The sequence below is a fragment of the Phoxinus phoxinus genome (assembly GCF_949152265.1).
Source record: "Phoxinus phoxinus genome assembly, chromosome: 9".
Taxonomy (NCBI): domain Eukaryota; kingdom Metazoa; phylum Chordata; class Actinopteri; order Cypriniformes; family Leuciscidae; genus Phoxinus; species Phoxinus phoxinus.
In genome coordinates, this window is record NC_136884.1 from 20,945,811 (window position 1) to 20,966,734 (window position 20,924).

Sequence of the window (20,924 nt, forward strand, 5' to 3'; positions counted from 1 at the left end):
AAAAAAATTGGATTATTGAGGGCCCTGAAGTTCCCCTCTAGGTGGCTGGAACGATAGGAAGAAGCACCAGCTGTAGGGGCTTCTTTTGTGAAAGTTTGTTGGCCCTTGGGCTCTTAGCCACCTCAGGGTAGAGTAGTTGGTCTCTCTCTCAAATAGGATTTTTTTGACTTGAGTTTGACTGACGCTAGAGCTTCAGATAGATCTTATGTCCGGCCCACGGGACCGTTTGACTTCCTTCCTGAGCGATTCTGCAGCCAGTTGTATGAAATAATAATAACTATTTTTCTAGTAAGGCTGTGGCTCCTCCGAGCCCTCAGGTAGATCTATGCTTGCAGGCTGGCCCTCACCAGGGCCGCCTCTGTAGCTGGCCTAGGCTGTGCCAGGGATAGTGGAGGCGCTCTGCTTAAGCAATTCTGCCTCTGAACCTTCACTTTGTGAATATAGGTTTCTAGCATCCCTGTATGACAGCCTCCTCCAATGAGAGTCGTTAGGCCAAGGCCCGCCCCCTTCTCTGCATTCTGGGGCGACAAGAGTAATGCAGCGTGGTGCAGAGGCATGGTTTATAAAGATCCTGGGTTAGGCCTCAAATAGGCCTCCCCGGTACAATGTGTCTTTATTGAGCAGGGTTAGGCCGTCTTTCGCCTCACGAAGAGACTGGGTCTGTCTGCCCAACCCTGCCGTGCAGAACTAGCATACGGATCTGGGCCGCCAGTATAGGCTTTACTCACCTCGTTGAGCTACTGCTCGAGCATCGGGTTGTAGGTGGTTGTCTCACAAACAAGCCCCACTCCCCTAGGTTGGGCACAGATACTTTTTCTGTCACCCCTAGAGCCACAGTGGAGAGAAATTCCTCGGTGATACAGGGCAGGTCTGATTCCTTCACTTTCACTTCTGTATTATCCTACCTCGCACCACTATGGCTCGGGTTGAGCGGAAAGTTCTAGCCTTCACTTCTTTTTTGGTCGAAGTACGCTCCCCTGAAGCCAGAGCACTGCCATGAGCTGACGCCCATGCGTACAGATGGTAGGCGCCTGACTCTGGGGCCTCCGTTGAGGCAGAGTGGCGTATGTTGTACTCCCCTTGCTTAAAGGGTGCTAGCGCTCTTGCCGAGTACACTGCCATGGGCAATGTGATTAGGTACCAGAATGCTGTAGGCGCTGTGTAAACAGCTTATCTGCCAACGAAGGCTGCACCGTTAGGTAGTAGGCCTCAGCAGGCCTCCTAAATGGGCAGCCCCCAAGGGGGCGCTGTAGGCCAGCTCACCTCAAGTGGCTGGCCTTGGTGGTTCGGGCAGTTGACTCACTGATGGGTAGTAGGCCCTAAACAGGCGGCCTCGGAGGTGAATGCCAACATTGTGGGACATACTTTATAGCCAGGTAGCTAGCCGTAATAGGCCTCCTGTCAGTGGACCCAATAGTTATGTTGGTGTGGTATGATTCCCAACAGTGTACCTTTGGAGCAGAATTGACTCGCTATCAGCTAGTAGGCCCAACCAGGCCTCCCTAATAGGCGAGTCCCCAGTGGGCTGGCCTTAGCAGGCCGCCTTCGAACCGTCACCCAGATTCAGGGCTCATAGCTACCAGTTGTTTAAGATTGCTATCAGGTAGTAGGCCTCCTCAGGCCTCCCTGAAGGTGAATTCCCACATACGGTGGCTATCAGGTAGTAGGCCTTACCAGGCCTCCCTGAAGGCATGTTCCCACATGATGTGATTATCAGGTGGTAGGCCTCACCAGGCCTCCCTGAAGGTGAGCTCCCACATACTGTGGTTATCTGGTAGTAGGCCTCACCAGGACGCAGCAGCTCGAGTTCTTACCAGAACCAGGAAGTATGACCATATAAGCCCCGTTCTGTCAACACTGCATTGGCTGCCTATTAAACATCGTATACATTTTAAAATATTGCTGATCACTTACAAAGCACTAAATGGTTTAGCTCCGCAGTACTTGAGCGAGCTCTTAACGCATTATAGTCCTCCACGTCTACTGCAATCTCAAAATTCCGGCCAGTTAATAATACCTAGAATATCAAAATCGACTGCTGGCGGTAGATCCTTTTCCTATTTAGCACCAAAACTTTGGAACAGTCTTCCTAACATTGTCCGGGAAGCAGACACACTCTGTCAGTTCAAATCTAGACTAAAAACACATCTCTTCGGCCTAGCATACACATAACACATTATAGACTTCTATAATTAGGCTGCATAGTTTAGAACAGCCGGGACCGGGAACACTTCCCGTAAATCCTGATGTACTTGGTACATCATAAGAAGGATGGCGTCTACGCTAATATTAGTCTCTCTGTCTATCCCAAGGTTTACCGCTGTCCACCAGAACCAGGCCGTATCCAGATCTGATGAAGGACCAGCGCCAGGACACGACGACGGCGCTGACCTGAAGTGTCAACCAGTCTCTCCTCCTCTCCACTCTGACTTCACCAAACCGGAACTGGACAAATACTCTGATTCATTCTGACTTCTGACCTGTAATGCTCCTGAATCATAATCATACACTGTTCTCTCGTTGGCCAGAGGAGAACTGGCCCCTGACTGACCCTGGTTTCTCCCAAGGTTTTTTTCTCCATTCTGTCACCTGATGGAGTTTTGGTTCCTTGCCGCTGTTGCCTTACCTTCTGGCTTGCTTAGTTGGGGACATTTAATATTCAACAATATTATAGATCTGCCTTAAAGGTGGACGATGATGAAATTGTTTTTTTTTGTATTCATGTTATCACTGTGAAGCTGCTTTGATACAATCTGTATTGTAAAAAGCGCTATATAAATAAAGGTGACTTGACTTGACCAGGCTTCCCTGAAGGTGAGTTCCCACATACTGTGGTTATCAGGTTACAGGCCTCACCAGGCCTTCCTGGTTATGAGCTCCCACATACTGGAGTTATCAGGTTACAGGCCTCACCAGGCCTTCCTGGTTATGAGCTCCCACATACTGGGGTTATCAGGTTACAGGCCTCACCAGGCTTTCCTGAATATTAGCTCCCACATACTGTGGTTATCAGGTAGTGGGCCCGCCAGGCCTCCCTGTGAGTGGTTCCCCAACGATGCTAGGTTCTGGAAGCTAGTGGCCGCTTGCTGTCAGTTCAGCTGGCCTTATTAGGCTGCTGCTGAAAGCGAGCTTGTGCCCTGGCTCAACTAAAGTGTTCGTCCTCTGCTACTAGTTCCCTCCCGGAACCTCTTACTCTGCCTACAGCCTGGTTTTCCTACCAGTCGGTCCATTGCTCCCCTCTCTGAGGGTCACTATGAGTGTTTGGACTCCTGAGTCTGGTCAGAGGGTCGTAGGCCTCTCGTGAGGCCGCCCAGTTAGATCAGCCCCTAGGCCTTCACAGGGCTCCTCAGTGTTTGAAACACAAACACTGGGTAGATCCGTGGATCGAGTAGAGAAACTCCCCTCTCTAGCAAGGGTTGTAAAGCACTATGCTGAGTCATACTCTCCGGGATATCCCGTATCTGAGATCAGGCCTTCCTGGTGGCATTTCGGGGGGTATATTCCCCCGAAATAGTGACTGGCTGGGGTTCCCTCTGGTTCCCTAGCCACATTCCCTAGAAGGGACCACTTCTAAATTGAAGTTGTGGTCCTAAGCCTTTGAGCAGTAGGCTTTGAGCAGAGGGTAGGCCTTCGGTTAACATCGTTTGGAGTTCCTACTGTTAGGCTTATAGCTTGGGCTATGACCGTAGGGAATGCTGTCACTGACAGCCCAGTGTGGCCTGAGAGTGAGTGGTTATAGCATTTCATTTGAGTTTGCTGGTTCTGACAGTTGTCACTGCCTCCTGGCATGCACTCCCCTTAGCATGGCGGCGTGGGTATATCGTTCCCCAAAGCGTCATTCGACGCAGTGCGAGTTCCCTTCGAAAGGGAACGTCTCAGGTTACGACTGTAACCTATGTTCCCTGAGAACAGGGAACGAGACACTGCGTCTCCTTGCCATGCCTCGGGGCCTGCCTACCAAACAGTCCCTTCAGACGATAAAGGTGATATGTCATGTTTGCAAGGCGCCCATATATACTCGCAGGTCGCACGTTAATCATTCACGTTAATGATTCACGGGCTGTCGCCGGTCAATGTGATTGCCATGATTTGATTGTGATTTTAGACACCTGTCACGCCTGAGGCGTTCCCCAATGCGTCATTCGACGCAGTGTCTCGTTCCCTGTTCTCAGGGAACATAGGTTACAGTCGTAACCTGAGACGTTTTTTTTTTTAAAGAAAACTGGGTACAATGAGATGACATTATTCTACTCACCCTTCAACCATCAAACATTAAAAGGACATTTAAAAGTGTAAAAGCATCAAAAAGGTACTTTTAACAGACCATGAATAACCCCAAAAGCGCTATTCTTTCCACAGCAATAATGGACGGGTTAAATATCACTGTAGTAATATATATCTGTATTATGTAACATATGTTGGCTTAATCAAAAATGTTCATTAACTTCAGCATTGCGTGATTCTATTTCAAAGTGATTTCCGTCATTTTGACAGATAATAAATTTTATTTAACTGTGAAAGCAAACCTGGAAAGAGATGTTAGGATTTGAGGAGAAAAACGAGATAGTCTTTGTGCATTCCAGTGAATTATTAACGTAGAATATCTATCGGGAGAACAGACCACAAATGTGCAGTATATGTTGTCCTTTTTCGTACTTATACAGAATGCAGCGACTGAAGCTCTTGCCATAGATATTCTTGTTATATCATGTCACGTTAAAATACCAAGTTTGACTTTATTCTCATGAAGTCGAAAAATAAAACATGAAGGAAAATTGACAGCTCTTTCAGTCAAACTGATGGATAAGCTTTATTTGTAGGGCAACCTTATGATTTGAAATGATTAGTTTCTGGCTTTTTGAATGGAAGTTCCCCAAACCGGAAGTGCCACCCATAATTCAAAATGCAGTAAGCTCGTCAGAAATAAGGTGGATAACAAATGTGTTTTAACTCTTTCCCCGCCATTGACGAAAATTAAACAGCGCTTCCCTGGAATTTTGATGTTTTCAAACATGCTTTCCATGTTTTCACTTAGGGGACACAATTACACATCTTCTGAAAGAGTATATAATCTCCCAGGCAAAGAAGACTCAGAAACAAGCGATAGCATATGTAAGCAGATGCATATCATGTAAAATAAAATAAAAATGTGATCATCAAGGTTAACAGCATATAAATCAAAACTGCCCAACTTTACTGAATGAAATGGTGAACCAGGACGAAGTATAAGACTGTGCAAGCTTTGGGGGTGTTGATGAACTCGATCTACTCCATTTAGATCATCCTTCTGAATCCGATCCAGACGTAGTCTTTGACAAAAATTTGATTTTCTTAGCTTTTTGCTCAAAATGTTGCTTTAGTAAACCTACACACATCAAGTGTGTATGAACTGTGAAGTGTGTACTTGCATGAAACAAGAATAAAACCAGTTTGTTGTTTTTAAAGAAAAAAAAAGAGGAAGCAGCAAAGGGTCTGTTTTGGATAAATTGCGTGTTCAGATTAGCCTATAAATCTAGATGCAACCTAGCGGCAGCAAAATTTTTTTAGCATTTATTGAGTCTAGCAACTCCGTTGGCTTGCGAGCTGGAAAAAACAAACTCTAGTCAGGCCAATCACATCGTGTATAGTGTCGGCGGGCGGGCTTAACATAATGATGACATTCCCTGCTACTTGAAAACAAAATGGCTGCTGCTGCTGCTGGCGAACAGCTGTCTTTCGAATCGGCTTTGGCCGCGACTCTGGAGGACTTGGAGTTAAGCTTTTCTTTAAGAAAATAGAACAAAGAACGGCACTTAAGTAATTCTTAATAAAGAAAGAACTGGGCTGGGAAAGAGGTTGGGATTTTAGATTTGAGAAGACTTCACCTTGTATTTGTGGTGGAGAACTACGTTCTGATCCTGAATCTGGTGGTGACTCGGGTAACATGCTAAGAAATAAGAAAAACGTGTACTAAGAAGAACAAATAACCATGTTTCAGGTTAAGTGGACGTTATTTGAAAATATTTTAATTAGAATATCTGAAAGAACTCACAAAGTGGGATCTGTCTCATTGCTCAAATACTGCTCCAGAATACTGGTGTCTACCACGGCACTCTCCAACACCCCACTCACATCTTGTCCTGATGAAAAAAAGAAGATGAATGAGGGCTATAGCAGCTCAGACCGGATTTCATGCTGCAGTGAGCTCTGGGGTTATGCTACCATTCTGCTGTTGGATTTACATTCGTTCTTGATGCTGATGCACTTTTGTTCATCATCAAAATACAAAGAGATAGCAAACATAATTCATATTAATCCAGTGGTTTAATACAATGTCTTCTCAAGAGACACGATTTCTTTAAACGATGAACATAATTTTATTCACTGGTTCTCTCAAATCAAGCAAGCACATTTGAGCTTCAGTTAACCATATGTTAACCACAATTAATATTTTTAACATCAACCAACCTTGCAGACTGTTTGTAAACTTGTATATCTAAAATAACTGGTAGTGGCTGGCACCATGGCCCAGTTGCACCGTAAAATGATCCTTAAGTCCTGTGTACCTGTTGCACCATATAGACAGTTCTACGTCTGAGACTAGGGGCCCTATCATACACCCAGTGCAATGCAGCATCAGGCACGACGCAAGTGTTTTTTGCTAGTTTCAGCCGATGCAGTTATTATTTTCACGTCCTGTGCCACATTGTTTAAATGTCAAATGCACTCGCGCCCATGGGCATGCTGGTCTGAAAACAAGGTGTGTTCAGGCGCATTGTTAGCGTGTTGCTATTTTGAGGCAACTGAAATGGACTGCGCAATATTTTTTTTGTTATTTAAAGAACGCGTTAGTAATATGCGCCTATAGGCGGGTTCACAATGCACACACATGCGCAGCAGCACACAAATATTTTTAAATATGAAAAATGAAAGGATTAAAACGTAAAAGATTATTATTGTTATTGTGTACATAAATATAAAAATGCCTACATGTCATAATGGATAGTCATTGCATGTATCAGAATTAGGCCCCGTTTACACGATGGGAAAACGCAGATATTTCTCTGCGTTTTGGCCTGTCATTTACACGAAAACGCCGTTTTTATCCCAGAAAACGATTATTTCTAAAAACTCCGGCCAAAGTGGAGATTTCTGAAAACGCCGGTTATATGTTGTCGTGTCAACTGGGAGAAACGGGGTTTTAGGTTCTCTCTTGTCGATTTTGAAGATTCTTATTGGCTTGCATGGCTTTATCCTTCTCCCTACACTGCCGCCCATAGGTTTGGCATAGTTATAAAGGCGCTCGACGGCGTATTTATGCGGGTTGTGTGCACGATGTTATTATTGAAAACGGAGGGGGAGAAATATTTGTTTCTCTAAATATCCGGCTATGTGTAAATGTGGCCTTAGCCTACCTATTTGCAGTAATGATGAATGTAATTGGCTAATTATTTGACCAATCGTGCCAATACACACATGTATTTAAACTGACTCGTCAGGTTGAGGGTGTCTATCAACAACCAGTAAGCCATATCAAAGCCTGGATCCAACGCGGACGACTGACTGACTACTGAACATGTAATTTGAGCAAAACATCACTTGTTGAACTCCTCAATTTAATGTTAGTGTATTTGATCAGTAATGTATTTTCGAATTGTTCAACCAAATGGAGTACCTGATGGACCAAAGAATTGGGAGACTGAGGAGGCAGAGGGTCTACCGGCCAAGGTACATATATCTGTCCCTGTCTAAGGGGCAGTATCGCCAGAGGCTACGCCTATTCCACCAGGCAGTAACAGACCTCTGTCATCGGGTTAAATAGGAGTTTTAGGCTAACTTTGGGTTCCCTGGGTTTGTGGGTGCGATGCAACACGCACGTGCAACTACGGGTCCAGGAGCAGCAGAGCGCAGTGTGATCATGGATCGGGTGGACTCAGAAGAAAGATCCGCTGGATGGAGGAGGTTTTTGCAGGAGATGTTGGCGGTATTATGCGCTCAACTGCTTCAGGTAGCCTCGCCTCTCCTCTCAACCTTGAGAATGGTTGTTCACTGGGTTAGGCAGTGGAATCTTCAGCCAGCGGAGCTGCATGACATTTCAAGTTAATTTATTTTATGACTGTTGCTGGTCAAATAAAATATTTTCATAAGAAGCCTGAATGTATTGTACACATTGATTTTGTTTCCATTATCATTGCATTACCTTGGACGCCCAACTCTAAGCCCCCAAATCCCTTAATGCTTTCAGCACTGAAGATAGAGGCAGCGGTGTACTCCGCTGGCGTTAGGTCCGAGTGGCTTTAGGTGGACCTCTTCCCGTGGCCACTTACTGTTTTTTATTAGTGGCAAGCTTTTGTTCTCCCCGTCTCCTGACATCATTGAACCTTTTTCGGCATTGTACATCCGTTTTTGTGATGCCAGAAGACGAGGACACAATCACCGCTGCCACCTCCCACACTTTCTTCACCTCAGGGAGCTTTGGTGGAATCCGGCTTGTCCCGTAGATGGTCTGCTCGTGCGCTTTAACCTTGCGCACAAGTAGATCCGTGTCCTCGCTAGACAAGCGTTCAGTTTTTCCGCTTGCAAATTCTGGCATGTAAATAGTGAATCCGCAATGGTGCAAGCGAAACTGGCATTTAAAGGGAATGGGAGATGAGACTCTGATTGGTTTATTGCACGTAACGCCCAAAACACACCCATTACTCATTAAGAGAATAGGAACAACCCCTTTAGAACATGCGCCGGGCGCTCAGACCATTTTTCCCGTCGTTAAACTAGCAAAAGTGGTTTCGCAAACACCCTAAGTGCACTTGCGGCGTGCGCTTTAGACCATACGCTTAGATTGTTAAAATAGGGCCCTGTATTTGTTCAGGGACTCTTATTTCATATACATTTCATTCCATTGTTCCCGTTTTCTCATTTCCTATTGTTTAGGTCCTGCTTCCTTGGTTGCCTTCGTCAGTGTATGATTTGGTTTTCTAACCAGAAGCTGAGTTGTTTAATTAATACACCATTCCCAAGTAGATCCTCGCCTCCACTCTTCTTCTTTGCAACCACACTGTGACAGAAGAACAGAACCAACATGGATCTAGCAGTAGTACAAATCCTCATTCTTACTTAGTAGGGACCATTCCCTCAAGGACCATACACATGAGTTTCTAGAACGGTCTCACATTGTGCACTACCCTGACGAATCCCTGTGTTTTCTATTATGTGGGACTTAATGGGCAGAACAAAGTGTCCTGAAGCTAGTGTCTAAATTCCATCTTTGGCTGATTGAACTTATTCAGTGGCTGTCCTCAACCGGTATGCCAACTTCTTTCCACTCTGCTGGTCCCGTCTGACTGCCTAAATTCCTTGGTTCCATCTGGGGCCCTAGACCTTCCTCCTCCTCCGGTCCCTTAACGGCACGGATGATTATCTTGTTTCATCCAGTTCCCTAATCCTTCCTCCTCCACTGGTCTTGTGCAGTCCTCAGGCCATAGCTCCTGTTACACCGTCATGACTATGGTCTCCTGGCTAGCCACTTCCACCATGGTCTTCTGAGTTTGAGGCGAAAAGCTCCAACCCTCCACCTCCACTTCGCTCTTCCGAAACCATGACTCTGCCTTTGCCCTCCAATCCTGTGGCTCCACCACGGCTCATTGATCCCTCGACTCCACCATTGTCCATCATCCCTCTAGCTCCACCAGGCTGCCTTGTTCCTCCGACTCTGCCTTGGTCTGTCATCTCTAGTTTCTCCTTTAGTCTGTGTAAATATATCCCTCATTTGTTATTTGTCCGTTATTTGTCTATGCTCCCATGTTCCATTGTGTTTTTTTAAACCTTTTTCAACTATATCCTCGCCTCAACTCTCTTCCTTTGCAACGACACTGTGGCAATATATGCTTGGAAACAATGTCTCACCTCAAGTCCTTTTACAACCAGCGATATTTCTCTGAATAAGTTGTGAAGAGCGTTTTTTTATTTTCTGTTGACTTATTGACCAACATGCATTTCAGACTCCTGGAGAATGTGAGAAATAATAATTAAAGGGTTACAGGCTTTTTGATAGCATGTCAGTTCACCTAGAAATTAAGTGTCATATTGTTGAATTAAATGTAAATATAACCAACATTTAAACTGTTATATAATAATAATAACAATGCATTTTTATTTAACGGCGCCTTTGTATAACACCCAAGATCACCTTACAAACAAGTCTTTATTTTACTACACTTTGTCTGTTTGCGTCTCTAGATTTCTCCTAAATTCAACAAAAGTTGGTGTTATAAATCAACATGCTGATCCGTGATCGCTGTCTGCACCCTGTCATCACATATACCATTGGAAAGCTCTCTCTCTCTCTCCTGTACAATGTTGTCGGATCTAAATATTGGTTATTTCCTTTTTTATCAGCAACCAATCGTGAAAGTACAATGGGGCATTTAACTCTAAAAGCGAAATCTCATTGGCTGATGTCAATCTTTAAAGGCCATTTTCGTTTTTTTCCTATACTCTGAGCCAGAATTCTCCACTTCAGCAGCACTTACATACACCAAACCTTCAAGTTGTATTCCTATCTATATTCTTAAGGTTTTTACAGAGGGGTTTGTTACAGAGTGATAAAAAGAGATATCCAAAATCCCCTCAATAAAAACATTTGACTCTAATATGTCAACAAAATGAAACAAGAATTTTGAATCTGGCTTTATCCAATGTTCAGATTTCTCTTCTGGAATATATGCAAATTAGGGCATATTTAATGAGATAATACCTCATTAGCATATTTAAACATAAATATTCTAAAAACTTGTAATACAAAAGTTATTTGTCTTAAAGCTGCAGTCCGGCACTTTTTTGTGTTTAAAAATATCAAAAAAGACATTTTTGAAAAAAAACGTAACCAGCCAGTGTTCAAAACGATCTGCTTGCCTTACCTCGATTCAAAACGGTAAGCTTGTAATAATGATTTTAATTCCAGTGGTACTGGTGGATTTCCGCGGGAATTTCGAGCATGTCTTTGCGTCATTACGTCACTTCTGCATAGAGAATGAGTCCCGGCTAGGCGGCTATATAGCGTGTGTGGATGATGGTGGAGATTTAGCTTAGCACTTGGTATGGCGGATCCCGAAAGTTTAAAGCGACAATCACCAGGGACAACTGGAGATTCACCAGTTGTAAAACCCAAAAGACTTCGGACTTCACAGTGGCTACAGAAAAGAAGAGACTGCAACCGAGCCCATGCTAAGGATAAACATCGGCAGGGCTTTTGAAAGGTGGCGTGAACTCCGTGTTTTGAAGGGGTGCAAAATGTATGTGAATAAAATTTGATTATATTACAGTTTTAAATAAGCATTTGATTACACATACGTGTGTGTTTTTTATTTCAAAGAGAAACAGTTATAAGGAACATTAATTTGTTGGTATGACAATTAGAATTTATACTGCACAGAAATGAAAACTGAACTACAGGTAGCCCTAATACACATTAAATGTAGTCACGCAATAATGATGTAGTTAACATTAATAATTTGAGAACAAAATATATTTTTCACGTTTTGACGTGATATAAGCAATCGTTAGATTTAATCAGCATGATATAGCCTACTGCAATGCTTCCCCCCACCCCCCGAATTTGGTCAGAACAAAAGTGAATGTTACTTACTTGTTCAGATGACATTTACTGATGAAAATTATAATGTTGGTTATACACTTTCAAAAAGTATACTCTGACATTGCTGATGACAGTACAGTATCCACAGCGACAGGTTCTCCTCAATACATTGTGTTCATCCGCGCTGTTTCATGCCGATTTACTACCCACGCACAGTTAATAATTCCACGAATAACTGCAATTGCAGATTTCAAACAGAGATGGCGACAAAGAGGAAAAACGACGGACTGCAGCTTTAATGTCAGTAATCAACTGGGGAAGTTTCATGCTGATATCTATTAGTCACATTTTTTTTTCCTATTCACCTGGGGTGTGTCCCCTTAAGACGGGATATAAAAGTATGCAGACTATCACTGCATATTTATGAATATTGAGAAGGAGAGAGTTCCATAGGCGAGGGGCCGTATGGCTAAAAGTTCTAGCTCCGTCATCTGTTTGTGCTCGCCACGGGGTTTTACAGTGTAAAGTGGTTCACAAGATGCATTGGTCTAAAAGTAAATTAGCCCGTATGTTACCTGACATTGATCCAAGCTGTGACAAGTGTCATCTAGAACCGGCTAATCTAACTCATATGTTCTGGACTTGTCTTGCTTTATCTCTTTTCTGGGAGTCGGTTTTTGACTCCCTTTCCGCTATTACTTCTGTCAATATCCATCCCTCTCCGCTAATTGGCTTGTTTGGAGTTTTGCCTCCAAATTACTCATTGCCGTCTCATTTCGCTGAGTTGGTAGCTTTTCTTACACTACTAGCGAGACGTTGCATTTTGATGAACTGGAAGGGTCCTTGAGTCCCTTCTCATACTCGATGGATAAAAGATGCCTTATTTTCTGCTAAATTGGAAAAAATTAAACACTACCTTCGTGGTTCCATGATTAAATTTTCAAGAATTTGGTTACCCTTTTTTGACCATGTTAAATCTCTGCAGCTGAATACAGTCTCAATTGACTGACTGACCGCCTAACCCTGCACTTTCAGTGGTTTCTCAGTTTTCAACTGGTATTATTGTTAGCAGTACACATTATTTTTTAAGTTTTGAGGTTACTCAACTTTACTTGCTGGACCTAGTTAAGGCTGACCTTGTCCTATTTCTGTACTATGACATAAAGCTCTGTTATATATTATATACTATACTAATCCTGTTAGTACTGTGAGGGATTTTGTGTTGATGTTTTTGTATTAATGTTTTTATTTAATTTATTTTTTATGTCTTTTTTTGTTTTTGTTTTGTTTTCTTTGCTTTTTATTATATTATTATTACATTTTTGTATATTGATTGTTTGTCTTTGGTGTTGTGAAAAATTCAATAAATAAATCATATATATATATTAAAAAACTCCTGTGAACGGAAGCAGTGACATCGAGTGTTATAGTGCTGATAACAGTAAACTAAAGATAAGGCAAGATTTAGATGCTTGACAGAAACAATTGTTTTAAGTTGCTTGTCTGACTTTTGCTTTAAGGCCCAACACAAGTTATTTTTTGTTCTTCACTTAGGGGCAAAAAGATGTATAAAATACCTGTTCAGCAATGTACGGTTAACAAACATCCTGACGCCGCCCACGCTGATGAGAGAGACGTTTAAATGAACATGTGCTTTCCTCTCAATAACGAATTAATAAACAAAAATGACGGTGGTGAGCCGGAGTGAAAAAAAAATAAAGTTCTAGCTCCCATAGTAGTTAAAGGGCACCTATTATGACATTTAAAATGTTCCTAATGTTGTTTAGGGAGTCCCCAACAACAGTTTTACATGCATGCAATGACAAAAAACACTTTTGTTGTCGTATAATATGCATTTATTTTTACCTGATTTGCTCACCGTGTCACATTGTTAATGTGTTTTCTGTTGTTTCTATGGACTTTTAGGTTGTTTTTTCTCATTCAGTGTTTTTCGTCATCTCTGTCGTCATTTTCATTAGTTCATTTTCATCACCTGTCTAGTTAATCAGTTAATCACCCTTCATTGTCTTCACCTGTTGTACCCTCGTCATCCTCTGTATTTAAGTTCCTGTCTTTCTCCCTTCAGTTGTCGGTCAATGTTTGATTATGTTACAGTGTATCGTGAGTGTTTCCGTTTTGTGTAAGCTTTATTATAGTAAAAGTTTGAATTGGAGCTTTGTGCCTTTGCCTTTGTCTTCATCCGCACCATACCCGTGACAGATTGACCGACCAAAAAGTTATGGAGGAGGACACCATGGAGGCATTTCTGTTTAACCAGAATGGGTGTTCCATGGAGGAATTCGTGGAGTTGTACCTCCACCTCCACCAAGATGTGTACTGGAGTGAGAACGATTTGAAGCAGCGCTTCTGGTGCGGACTGGACGATCCCCGGGACCAGTTACTACTGTTGGGAGACTTAAATCTACCTTTTTGTGACTTTTTAGATAAAGCCCTTTTGGTGTCTGGGTCTTCCCTCGCGGTCTCACCTGTCGCTCCGGAACTTCAGGAGCCGGTGCCTGAGCTTTTTGGCTTCCAGATTTCGCTGTTGCAGTGGGAGGAACTAGAGCCCGCTGATCCTGCGCCAGAGCCTGCTTATCCTGCGCCAGAGCCCGCTGATCCTGCGCCAGAGCCTGCTGATCCTGCGCCAGAGCCCGCTGATCCTGCGCCAGAGCCCTCATCACTGCCCAGCACAGAGCCCTCATCGCTGCCCAGCACAGAGCTCTCATCGCTGCCCAGCACAGAGCCCTCATCGCTGCCCAGCACAGAGCCCTCATCGCTGCCCAGCACAGAGCCCTCATCGCTGCCCAGCACAGAGCCCTCATCGCTGCCCAGCACAGAGCCCTCATCGCTGCCCAGCACAGAGCCCTCATCGCTGCCCAGCACAGAGCCCTCATCGCTGCCCAGCACAGAGCTTCCTGCATCGCTGGTCCCGTCCAGCCCAGAGCTTCCTGCACCGCTGGTCCCGTCCAGCCCAGAGCTTCCTGCACCGCTGGTCCCGTCCAGCCCAGAGCTTCCTGCACCGCTGGTCCCGTCCAGCCCAGAGCTTCCTGCACCGCTGGTCCCGTCCAGCCCAGAGCTTCCTGCACCGCTGGTCCCGTCCAGCCCAGAGCTTCCTGCACCGCTGGTCCCGTCCAGCCCAGAGCTTCCTGCACCGCTGGTCCCGTCCAGCCCAGAGCCTTCGCCGCTGGTCTCGTCCAGCCCAGAGCCTTCGCCGCTGGTCCCGTCCAGCCCAGAGCCTTCGCCGCTGGTCCCGTCCAGCCCAGAGCCTTCGCCGCTGGTCCCGTCCAGCCCAGAGCCTTCGCCGCTGGTCCCGTCCAGCCCAGAGCCTTCGCCGCTGGTCCCGTCCAGCCCAGAGCTTCCTGCGCCGCTGGTCCCGTCCAGCCCAGAGCCTTCGCCGCTGGTCCCGTCCAGCCCAGAGCCTTCGCCGCTGGTCCCGTCCAGCCCAGAGCCTTCGCCGCTGGTCCCGTCCAGCCCAGAGCCTTCGCCGCTGGTCCCGTACAGCCCAGAGCCTTCGCCGCTGGTCCCGTCCAGCCCAGAGCCTTCGCCGCTGGTCCCGGTCAGCTCAGAGCCCTCTTCGCCGCTGGTCCAGTCCAGTGCGGACCTCCCCAAGAAAATTTTGGGGGGGGGCAATAAGTCCTCTGAGGGGATCGTGGAGGCCCTTCCGACACGGTTCCCATGGTCACCCGAAGGGTCCTCACCGCCATGGCCGCCCGAAGGGTCCTCACCGCCATGGCCGCCCGAAGGGTCCTCACCGCCATGGCCGCCCGAAGGGTCCTCACCGCCATGGCCGCCCGAAGGGTCCTCACCGCCATGGCCGCCCGAAGGGTCCTCACCGCCATGGCCGCCCGAAGGGTCCTCACCGCCATGGCCGCCCGAAGGGTCCTCACCGCCATGGCCGCCCGAAGGGTCCTCACCGCCATGGCCGCCCGAAGGGTCCTCACCACCGTGGCCGCCCGAAGGGTCCTCACCACCATGGACGCCTGAGGGTCCGTCTGCTCCGCCATGGCCACGCCCTCATCCTGCTCCGCCCTGGCCACCTGCACGTCCTGCTCCGCCCTGGAGGCTTCCTGCTCCAGATCGGCCACCTGTTCATCAGCCTCCAGGGCGCCCACCCTCCCACCCCTTTGGATGTTTTACGGCGCGAGGACGCGCCTGGGGGGAGGGGGGGGTTCTGTCACATTGTTAATGTGTTTTCTGTTGTTTCTATGGACTTTTAGGTTGTTTTTTCTCATTCAGTGTTTTTCGTCATCTCTGTCGTCATTTTCATTAGTTCATTTTCATCACCTGTCTAGTTAATCAGTTAATCACCCTTCATTGTCTTCACCTGTTGTACCCTCGTCATCCTCTGTATTTAAGTTCCTGTCTTTCTCCCTTCAGTTGTCGGTCAATGTTTGATTATGTTACAGTGTATCGTGAGTGTTTCCGTTTTGTGTAAGCTTTATTATAGTAAAAGTTTGAATTGGAGCTTTGTGCCTTTGCCTTTGTCTTCATCCGCACCATACCCGTGACACACCGACTCCCAAATGATTCGTTCAACGACTCATTTTCCCAAACCCCTCCTTTGCGCGACGCTAATCTGCGTTGATTGGTCAGATGACCCAGCAGTGTTTACAGTGATAATACTTATTTTTAACACGGAGTACAATGATGCTTTTATCAATTCAATTTTGTTATAATAATGATTATAGTCCACTGCTTTAGTTTGTAGTAAAAAACTAAAAATAAGATGAAGAATTTAATGTTATGTTAGCGAGCATATCCCAGAGTTCATATTGTAAAAGCACAATCAGTCTTTGTTTGCATTAGCCCGATGCATAAACATAACGTTTTTACAAAAAAAATACAAATAAAAATGCAGTTACGTTACTACGAGGTATTACTCTATTCTTTAAGACAACTCCGAAAACAACGACAACACTTCACATATCTCAATACAATTGTCATTGAAGACCTAGAAGCTAAACGGTGCTTACACAACAAACAAAATAATAATTAAGCATGCTACATAAAACATAAAAGCAACAATTATTTATAACACTTACAGGTTGTGATACGGAGGAGGAAGCTGATGCAAATACACTTGGAACTGAACCTGCCTTCAATATCAGCCAGCTCGCGAATCCAAGTTTGATTGCATTTAAGTTGGTAAAGCAATCGTCTTCAAAATGGCGCGAACAAAGCACAAGGCTCGGACTATACTTCTGTGGTATAGTTGTATATATGAATTGTAGCCACTTAGTCTTCAAATGCTCCTCCTTGGGCAGATGAAAAAAGTTGTCTTTTGAGTCGCACTTCAGAACACAGCGTCTCGTCGCCATGACGTTCTCAAGTTTTCCCTGGCCTTGGAGCGCAATAAGTGGGCGTATCGTATTCAAATAACTTGACAAGTTGACGTCATCTAGTCAGAGAAAAAGCTTCGGTCTTCTAACGATTCATAAAAATGACTCCGAGTCGACTCTAACTTTTTAAAGACAATAACTTTATATACGGTGCACTTTCATATTTCAAACTTTGCATGATGTTTTTGTTCACTTAGATCTATGTTACACACTACATGAAAGGTAAATTTCAAAATTCCATAATAGGTGCCCTTTAAGCATATATGTGGTGACACAAGAGAAAGTGTGAGTGAAGGTCTTAGAGCGTTTGTAGTGGTACAAATATGAAGAAGATCATTAAGGTGTACAGAGGAGTGAGATTATGAAGTGCCTTGAATGTGAGAAGAATAATTTTGAATTTAATGCAATACTTCACTGGAAACCAGTGAAATGTGCTCAGTAAAAGTAGTTCTAGAAAGGACACAAGCCGCAGAGTTCTAAACCAACTATAGAGGGGTTTGGAAGGAAGACCAGTTAGAAGAGCATTGCAGTAATCAATACGTGCAGTAAACAGTGCATGGATAAGGATTCCAGTGTTGCTCATTGTAGGGGAAGGATGGAGATGATTAATATTATGCAGGTGAAAGTATGCAGTATGTGTAATATTATTAACATGAGCTTCGAAGGAAAGTGTGCTATCCAGAATGACACCCAGAGTCTTAACCTGCGGGCAAGGACACATTGCATCATGATCAATCTCCACAGTAAAACAATCAGATGTGGTCAGAGTAGATCTTGAGTTTTAAAAAGTTAGCTGAAAGCCATTTTTATTTCAACTAAACAGCTGGTGAAACAAGGTGGAGGAAAAGAATGAGAGGGTTTGGAAAACAGGTAGAGCTGGTTGTCATCAGCGTAACAGTGAAAATGGATACCAAATTTCCAAAAAATATGGCCAAGAGGGAGTAAATAGATAATGAATAGAAGTGGGCCCAAAACAGAACCCTGAGGAACACCAGTATTAACTGTAGATTGTCTTGATCAGACATTTTTAAGTTGGCATAAGGGATATAAACCAAGACAGGGGATGCCAGTGATCCCAATAGAAGCTAACCTGTCAAGGAGTATCTTATGCGAGATGGCATCAAAGGCTGCACTCAGGTCGAAAAGGACAAGTAACTATTTATTATCGGGGAGATGATCATGGACCTGTGGTTGCAACACACTTTTCCAGGATTTTAGAAATAAATGGCAAATGTAGAATAATTATCAAGATTAGATGGATCAGCCCCTGGTTTCTTAAAGTGCCCCTATTATGCTATTTTAAAGTCTCCTAATTTTGTTTTAGAGGTTTCGTAAAAAAAAAAACTTAAATTTTCTCATAATATACATTGCACATCACCACATTGGTCAATGATTCTCAAACGACTCATCGGATGAATCGGTCTCTCTAAATCCCTCCTTTCCAAAAGCCTGCTCTGCTCTGATTGGCCAGATGGCCCAGTCTGTTGGGAACTGGTCTACCATGTACAACGCCTAGCTAAAGCTACACGGCAATTACCATTACTGAACTTCAGCTCTATCCGGAAGCTTCCTACAGCTCAGCGATTAAACTGTAAAGACCGTAACGATGACGTCGATTTTACCATCTGAGCGCGAGTCCAATGATGAAACATTGGAAGAACTAGTCATTCAACACGAACCTCCATCGCAAGGACAATTAGAGCACAACGTTTCTCAGTGATGCGCTACTCAGTTTAAAGGGGTCATGAACTGGATTGTTTTATAATTTTATAATGTTGCCTGGGGTGCCCTTATAATGTTAGTATGTTTTTTACTTAAAATTTTTCCATAATTTAGAAATAAAAGGCATTTTTTTCTAGCCTAATTTTAGCCTCTGATTTGAACGCTCTGTTTTAAGGGGCGTGTCTGCTGTGAGACTTCAGTGTAAACGCCCACTGTTGTATAAAATAGCTAGTATTACATGTGGAACTCTCTCGAAAACCTTTACTACGTTTTTACTATTACAGCTATCGAGATTAACGAATCGTGAAAAGTATTGTTTAAAGCACTATATTTAAAGCGCATATTGCAGGTTTTTTTTTTTTTTTTAATTAATATGTAACCTTGTATGAAAATACCATATGAAAAGTAAATGCAGGATTAAAAATTGTTTTGCAAGACGTAAGGGCTCAAATTTAGTAAAAAACGTGACAGTGAAAACGCAATTTTTTCACCTTTACGTCACCAGAGGGAGTCGTTTGCTGGGCTCTGCGTTTGCTCAGTGCAGAGAATGTTGGTATTCAGTAGGAGCGATCGTGATTCTGTGTGTTTTTTCTGTGGTTATTGTATTTCAATTAATCACCATCGTGGTAAATGATTGTGAATTATGGCCTGTCAGGACATCGAGTCCACAGGTTTCCGAACAAGAAAAAGGACGGTGCTATCTTCCGTGCCTGTGTGCGTTTTGTGCGGGGTTTAGAGACGAGACTTCACTTCTGCATCTGCTTTGAAAAACTCTGTAGTGTGCAGCGTTCACTATAGACCGGATGATTATAATCCCAGCGATATGATGGAGTTATATGATGACGGTGATATGTGCACACTGTCCCGGCTCCTTCATCGGGTCGCCCGGTCCGCTGTCAGAATGTGGTTCGGCCACCGGCGGGAAACGTGACGGTCACGGATCCGTCAGAGATCACTTATTGTAACGTAACTTTACATCGGTTTTACAAAATGTGCCTTGTCTTAATTTAATTCATTAACATTATCCTACATTTGTGTGTTTGTTATTAGTCTGCAGCCCGACACTTATTATTATTATTATAATATATTATGATCATTTTCAATCTGTACTCCGAATTTTAATGTTTGTGTTGGCTGTTTCTACATATAAAGTTTTTATACAGTAAGACAGTTGTGATTGTGATAATTTTTTTATTCATTGTCACCAAATGGGGCTATTCAAAGCCTTTATAAAGTCCCTCTTCCTCTGGAAACTGTCTCCTAATGGCTGACATACACAACACATGCAGGTAAGGGTCTAAATAATAGCTTTGCTATTGCATGATAATAATCTGTACAATATTGTGATCTGAGCATATAGTGTTATTCATATAATCGGCTAAGGTGAATACATCTATAAGCTAACACTGTTCTCTCATTGAGACCCCTGCCCTGTTCTCCTCACACCACAACTCAACGTGTCTCCTCTGACCGTTGTTTAGTCTCTCTTGGTTTCATACCAGGCTCATAATTATATGCCTGAGGTCCGTCATGCGAGTAAACATGTAGGCTACAATTTTCTCAGCGTCCGAACTGTCATTGCAATTTATGCTTTCCTATTGTTTACTTTGACCGCTCTCCCTCCCGTTACATCACTTCCGGTTTGGCGGTTTTCAAATGCGGAAGTAAAAATCTCTCACAAAAACGACTCCAGAAGCCCAAATAGCGTTTTATAAGTATGTTTATATTTAAATCTAGTTCCTACATTATTTTTCTATACATTGGCTCACTGGGTACTCTAACCTGCAATATGCTCTTTAAATCTATTCCATCACATGAAAGCTTGCAGTGATGAGAACCACTACGCAGATGACGTTGATCGCGTGGATAAAGATCTCATTATTGCAACGCAAATTTGCACTCTCACGAATGCTTTCACAAAATAACAATCCAAACACAATGTAAATACAGTAAGAGTTTCGTTGTGCAGTGTAACAGCGGCATTGATTTCATAACAAGTTTTGGCAAGTGTCCAGAAAAACTTGTGCTGTGTGATTGACAGCTTGGGCAATTTGGAAGGAACGTTCTTTGATTGCTTTCTGTATATAATTTAATAACAATTTAAATAGTTTGAAGTTTGTAACCATAGCTACAGTATGTGAATGGCGTCTCAACTATAATTGACTGTGCATAATTGAATGCTGGGCTTACAGTCATAAGTTGTATAGTTCTAAGGTCAAGACTCCTAACATTGCAACCATCTACCTCTGTAGACAAAATGAAGTAAAGACTTCCTGGCTCAGACACTTATG

The 20,924-nt window shown here is 43.9% G+C and overlaps 1 protein-coding gene across 3 annotated transcripts in view; it reads right to left on the reverse strand.

The window, feature by feature from the left end:
* myrfl (myelin regulatory factor like) overlaps positions 1-20,924 on the reverse strand; it is a 62,432-nt gene that overhangs the window by 39,364 nt on the left and 2,144 nt on the right. Inside the window, exons 3-4 of one of the 3 annotated variants that reach the window (XM_079624042.1) lie at positions 6,032-6,119; positions 5,865-5,926 (exon numbers count right to left, since the gene is read on the reverse strand). The exons of 1 other annotated variant lie outside the window; for it this stretch is intronic. In XM_079624042.1, coding sequence (XP_079480168.1) covers positions 5,865-5,926; positions 6,032-6,119 — 150 coding nt within the window. Of the gene's footprint in view, positions 1-5,864; positions 5,927-6,031; positions 6,184-20,924 lie in introns of those variants that run through there. One more of the 3 variants, XM_079624044.1, reaches the window with a different exon arrangement.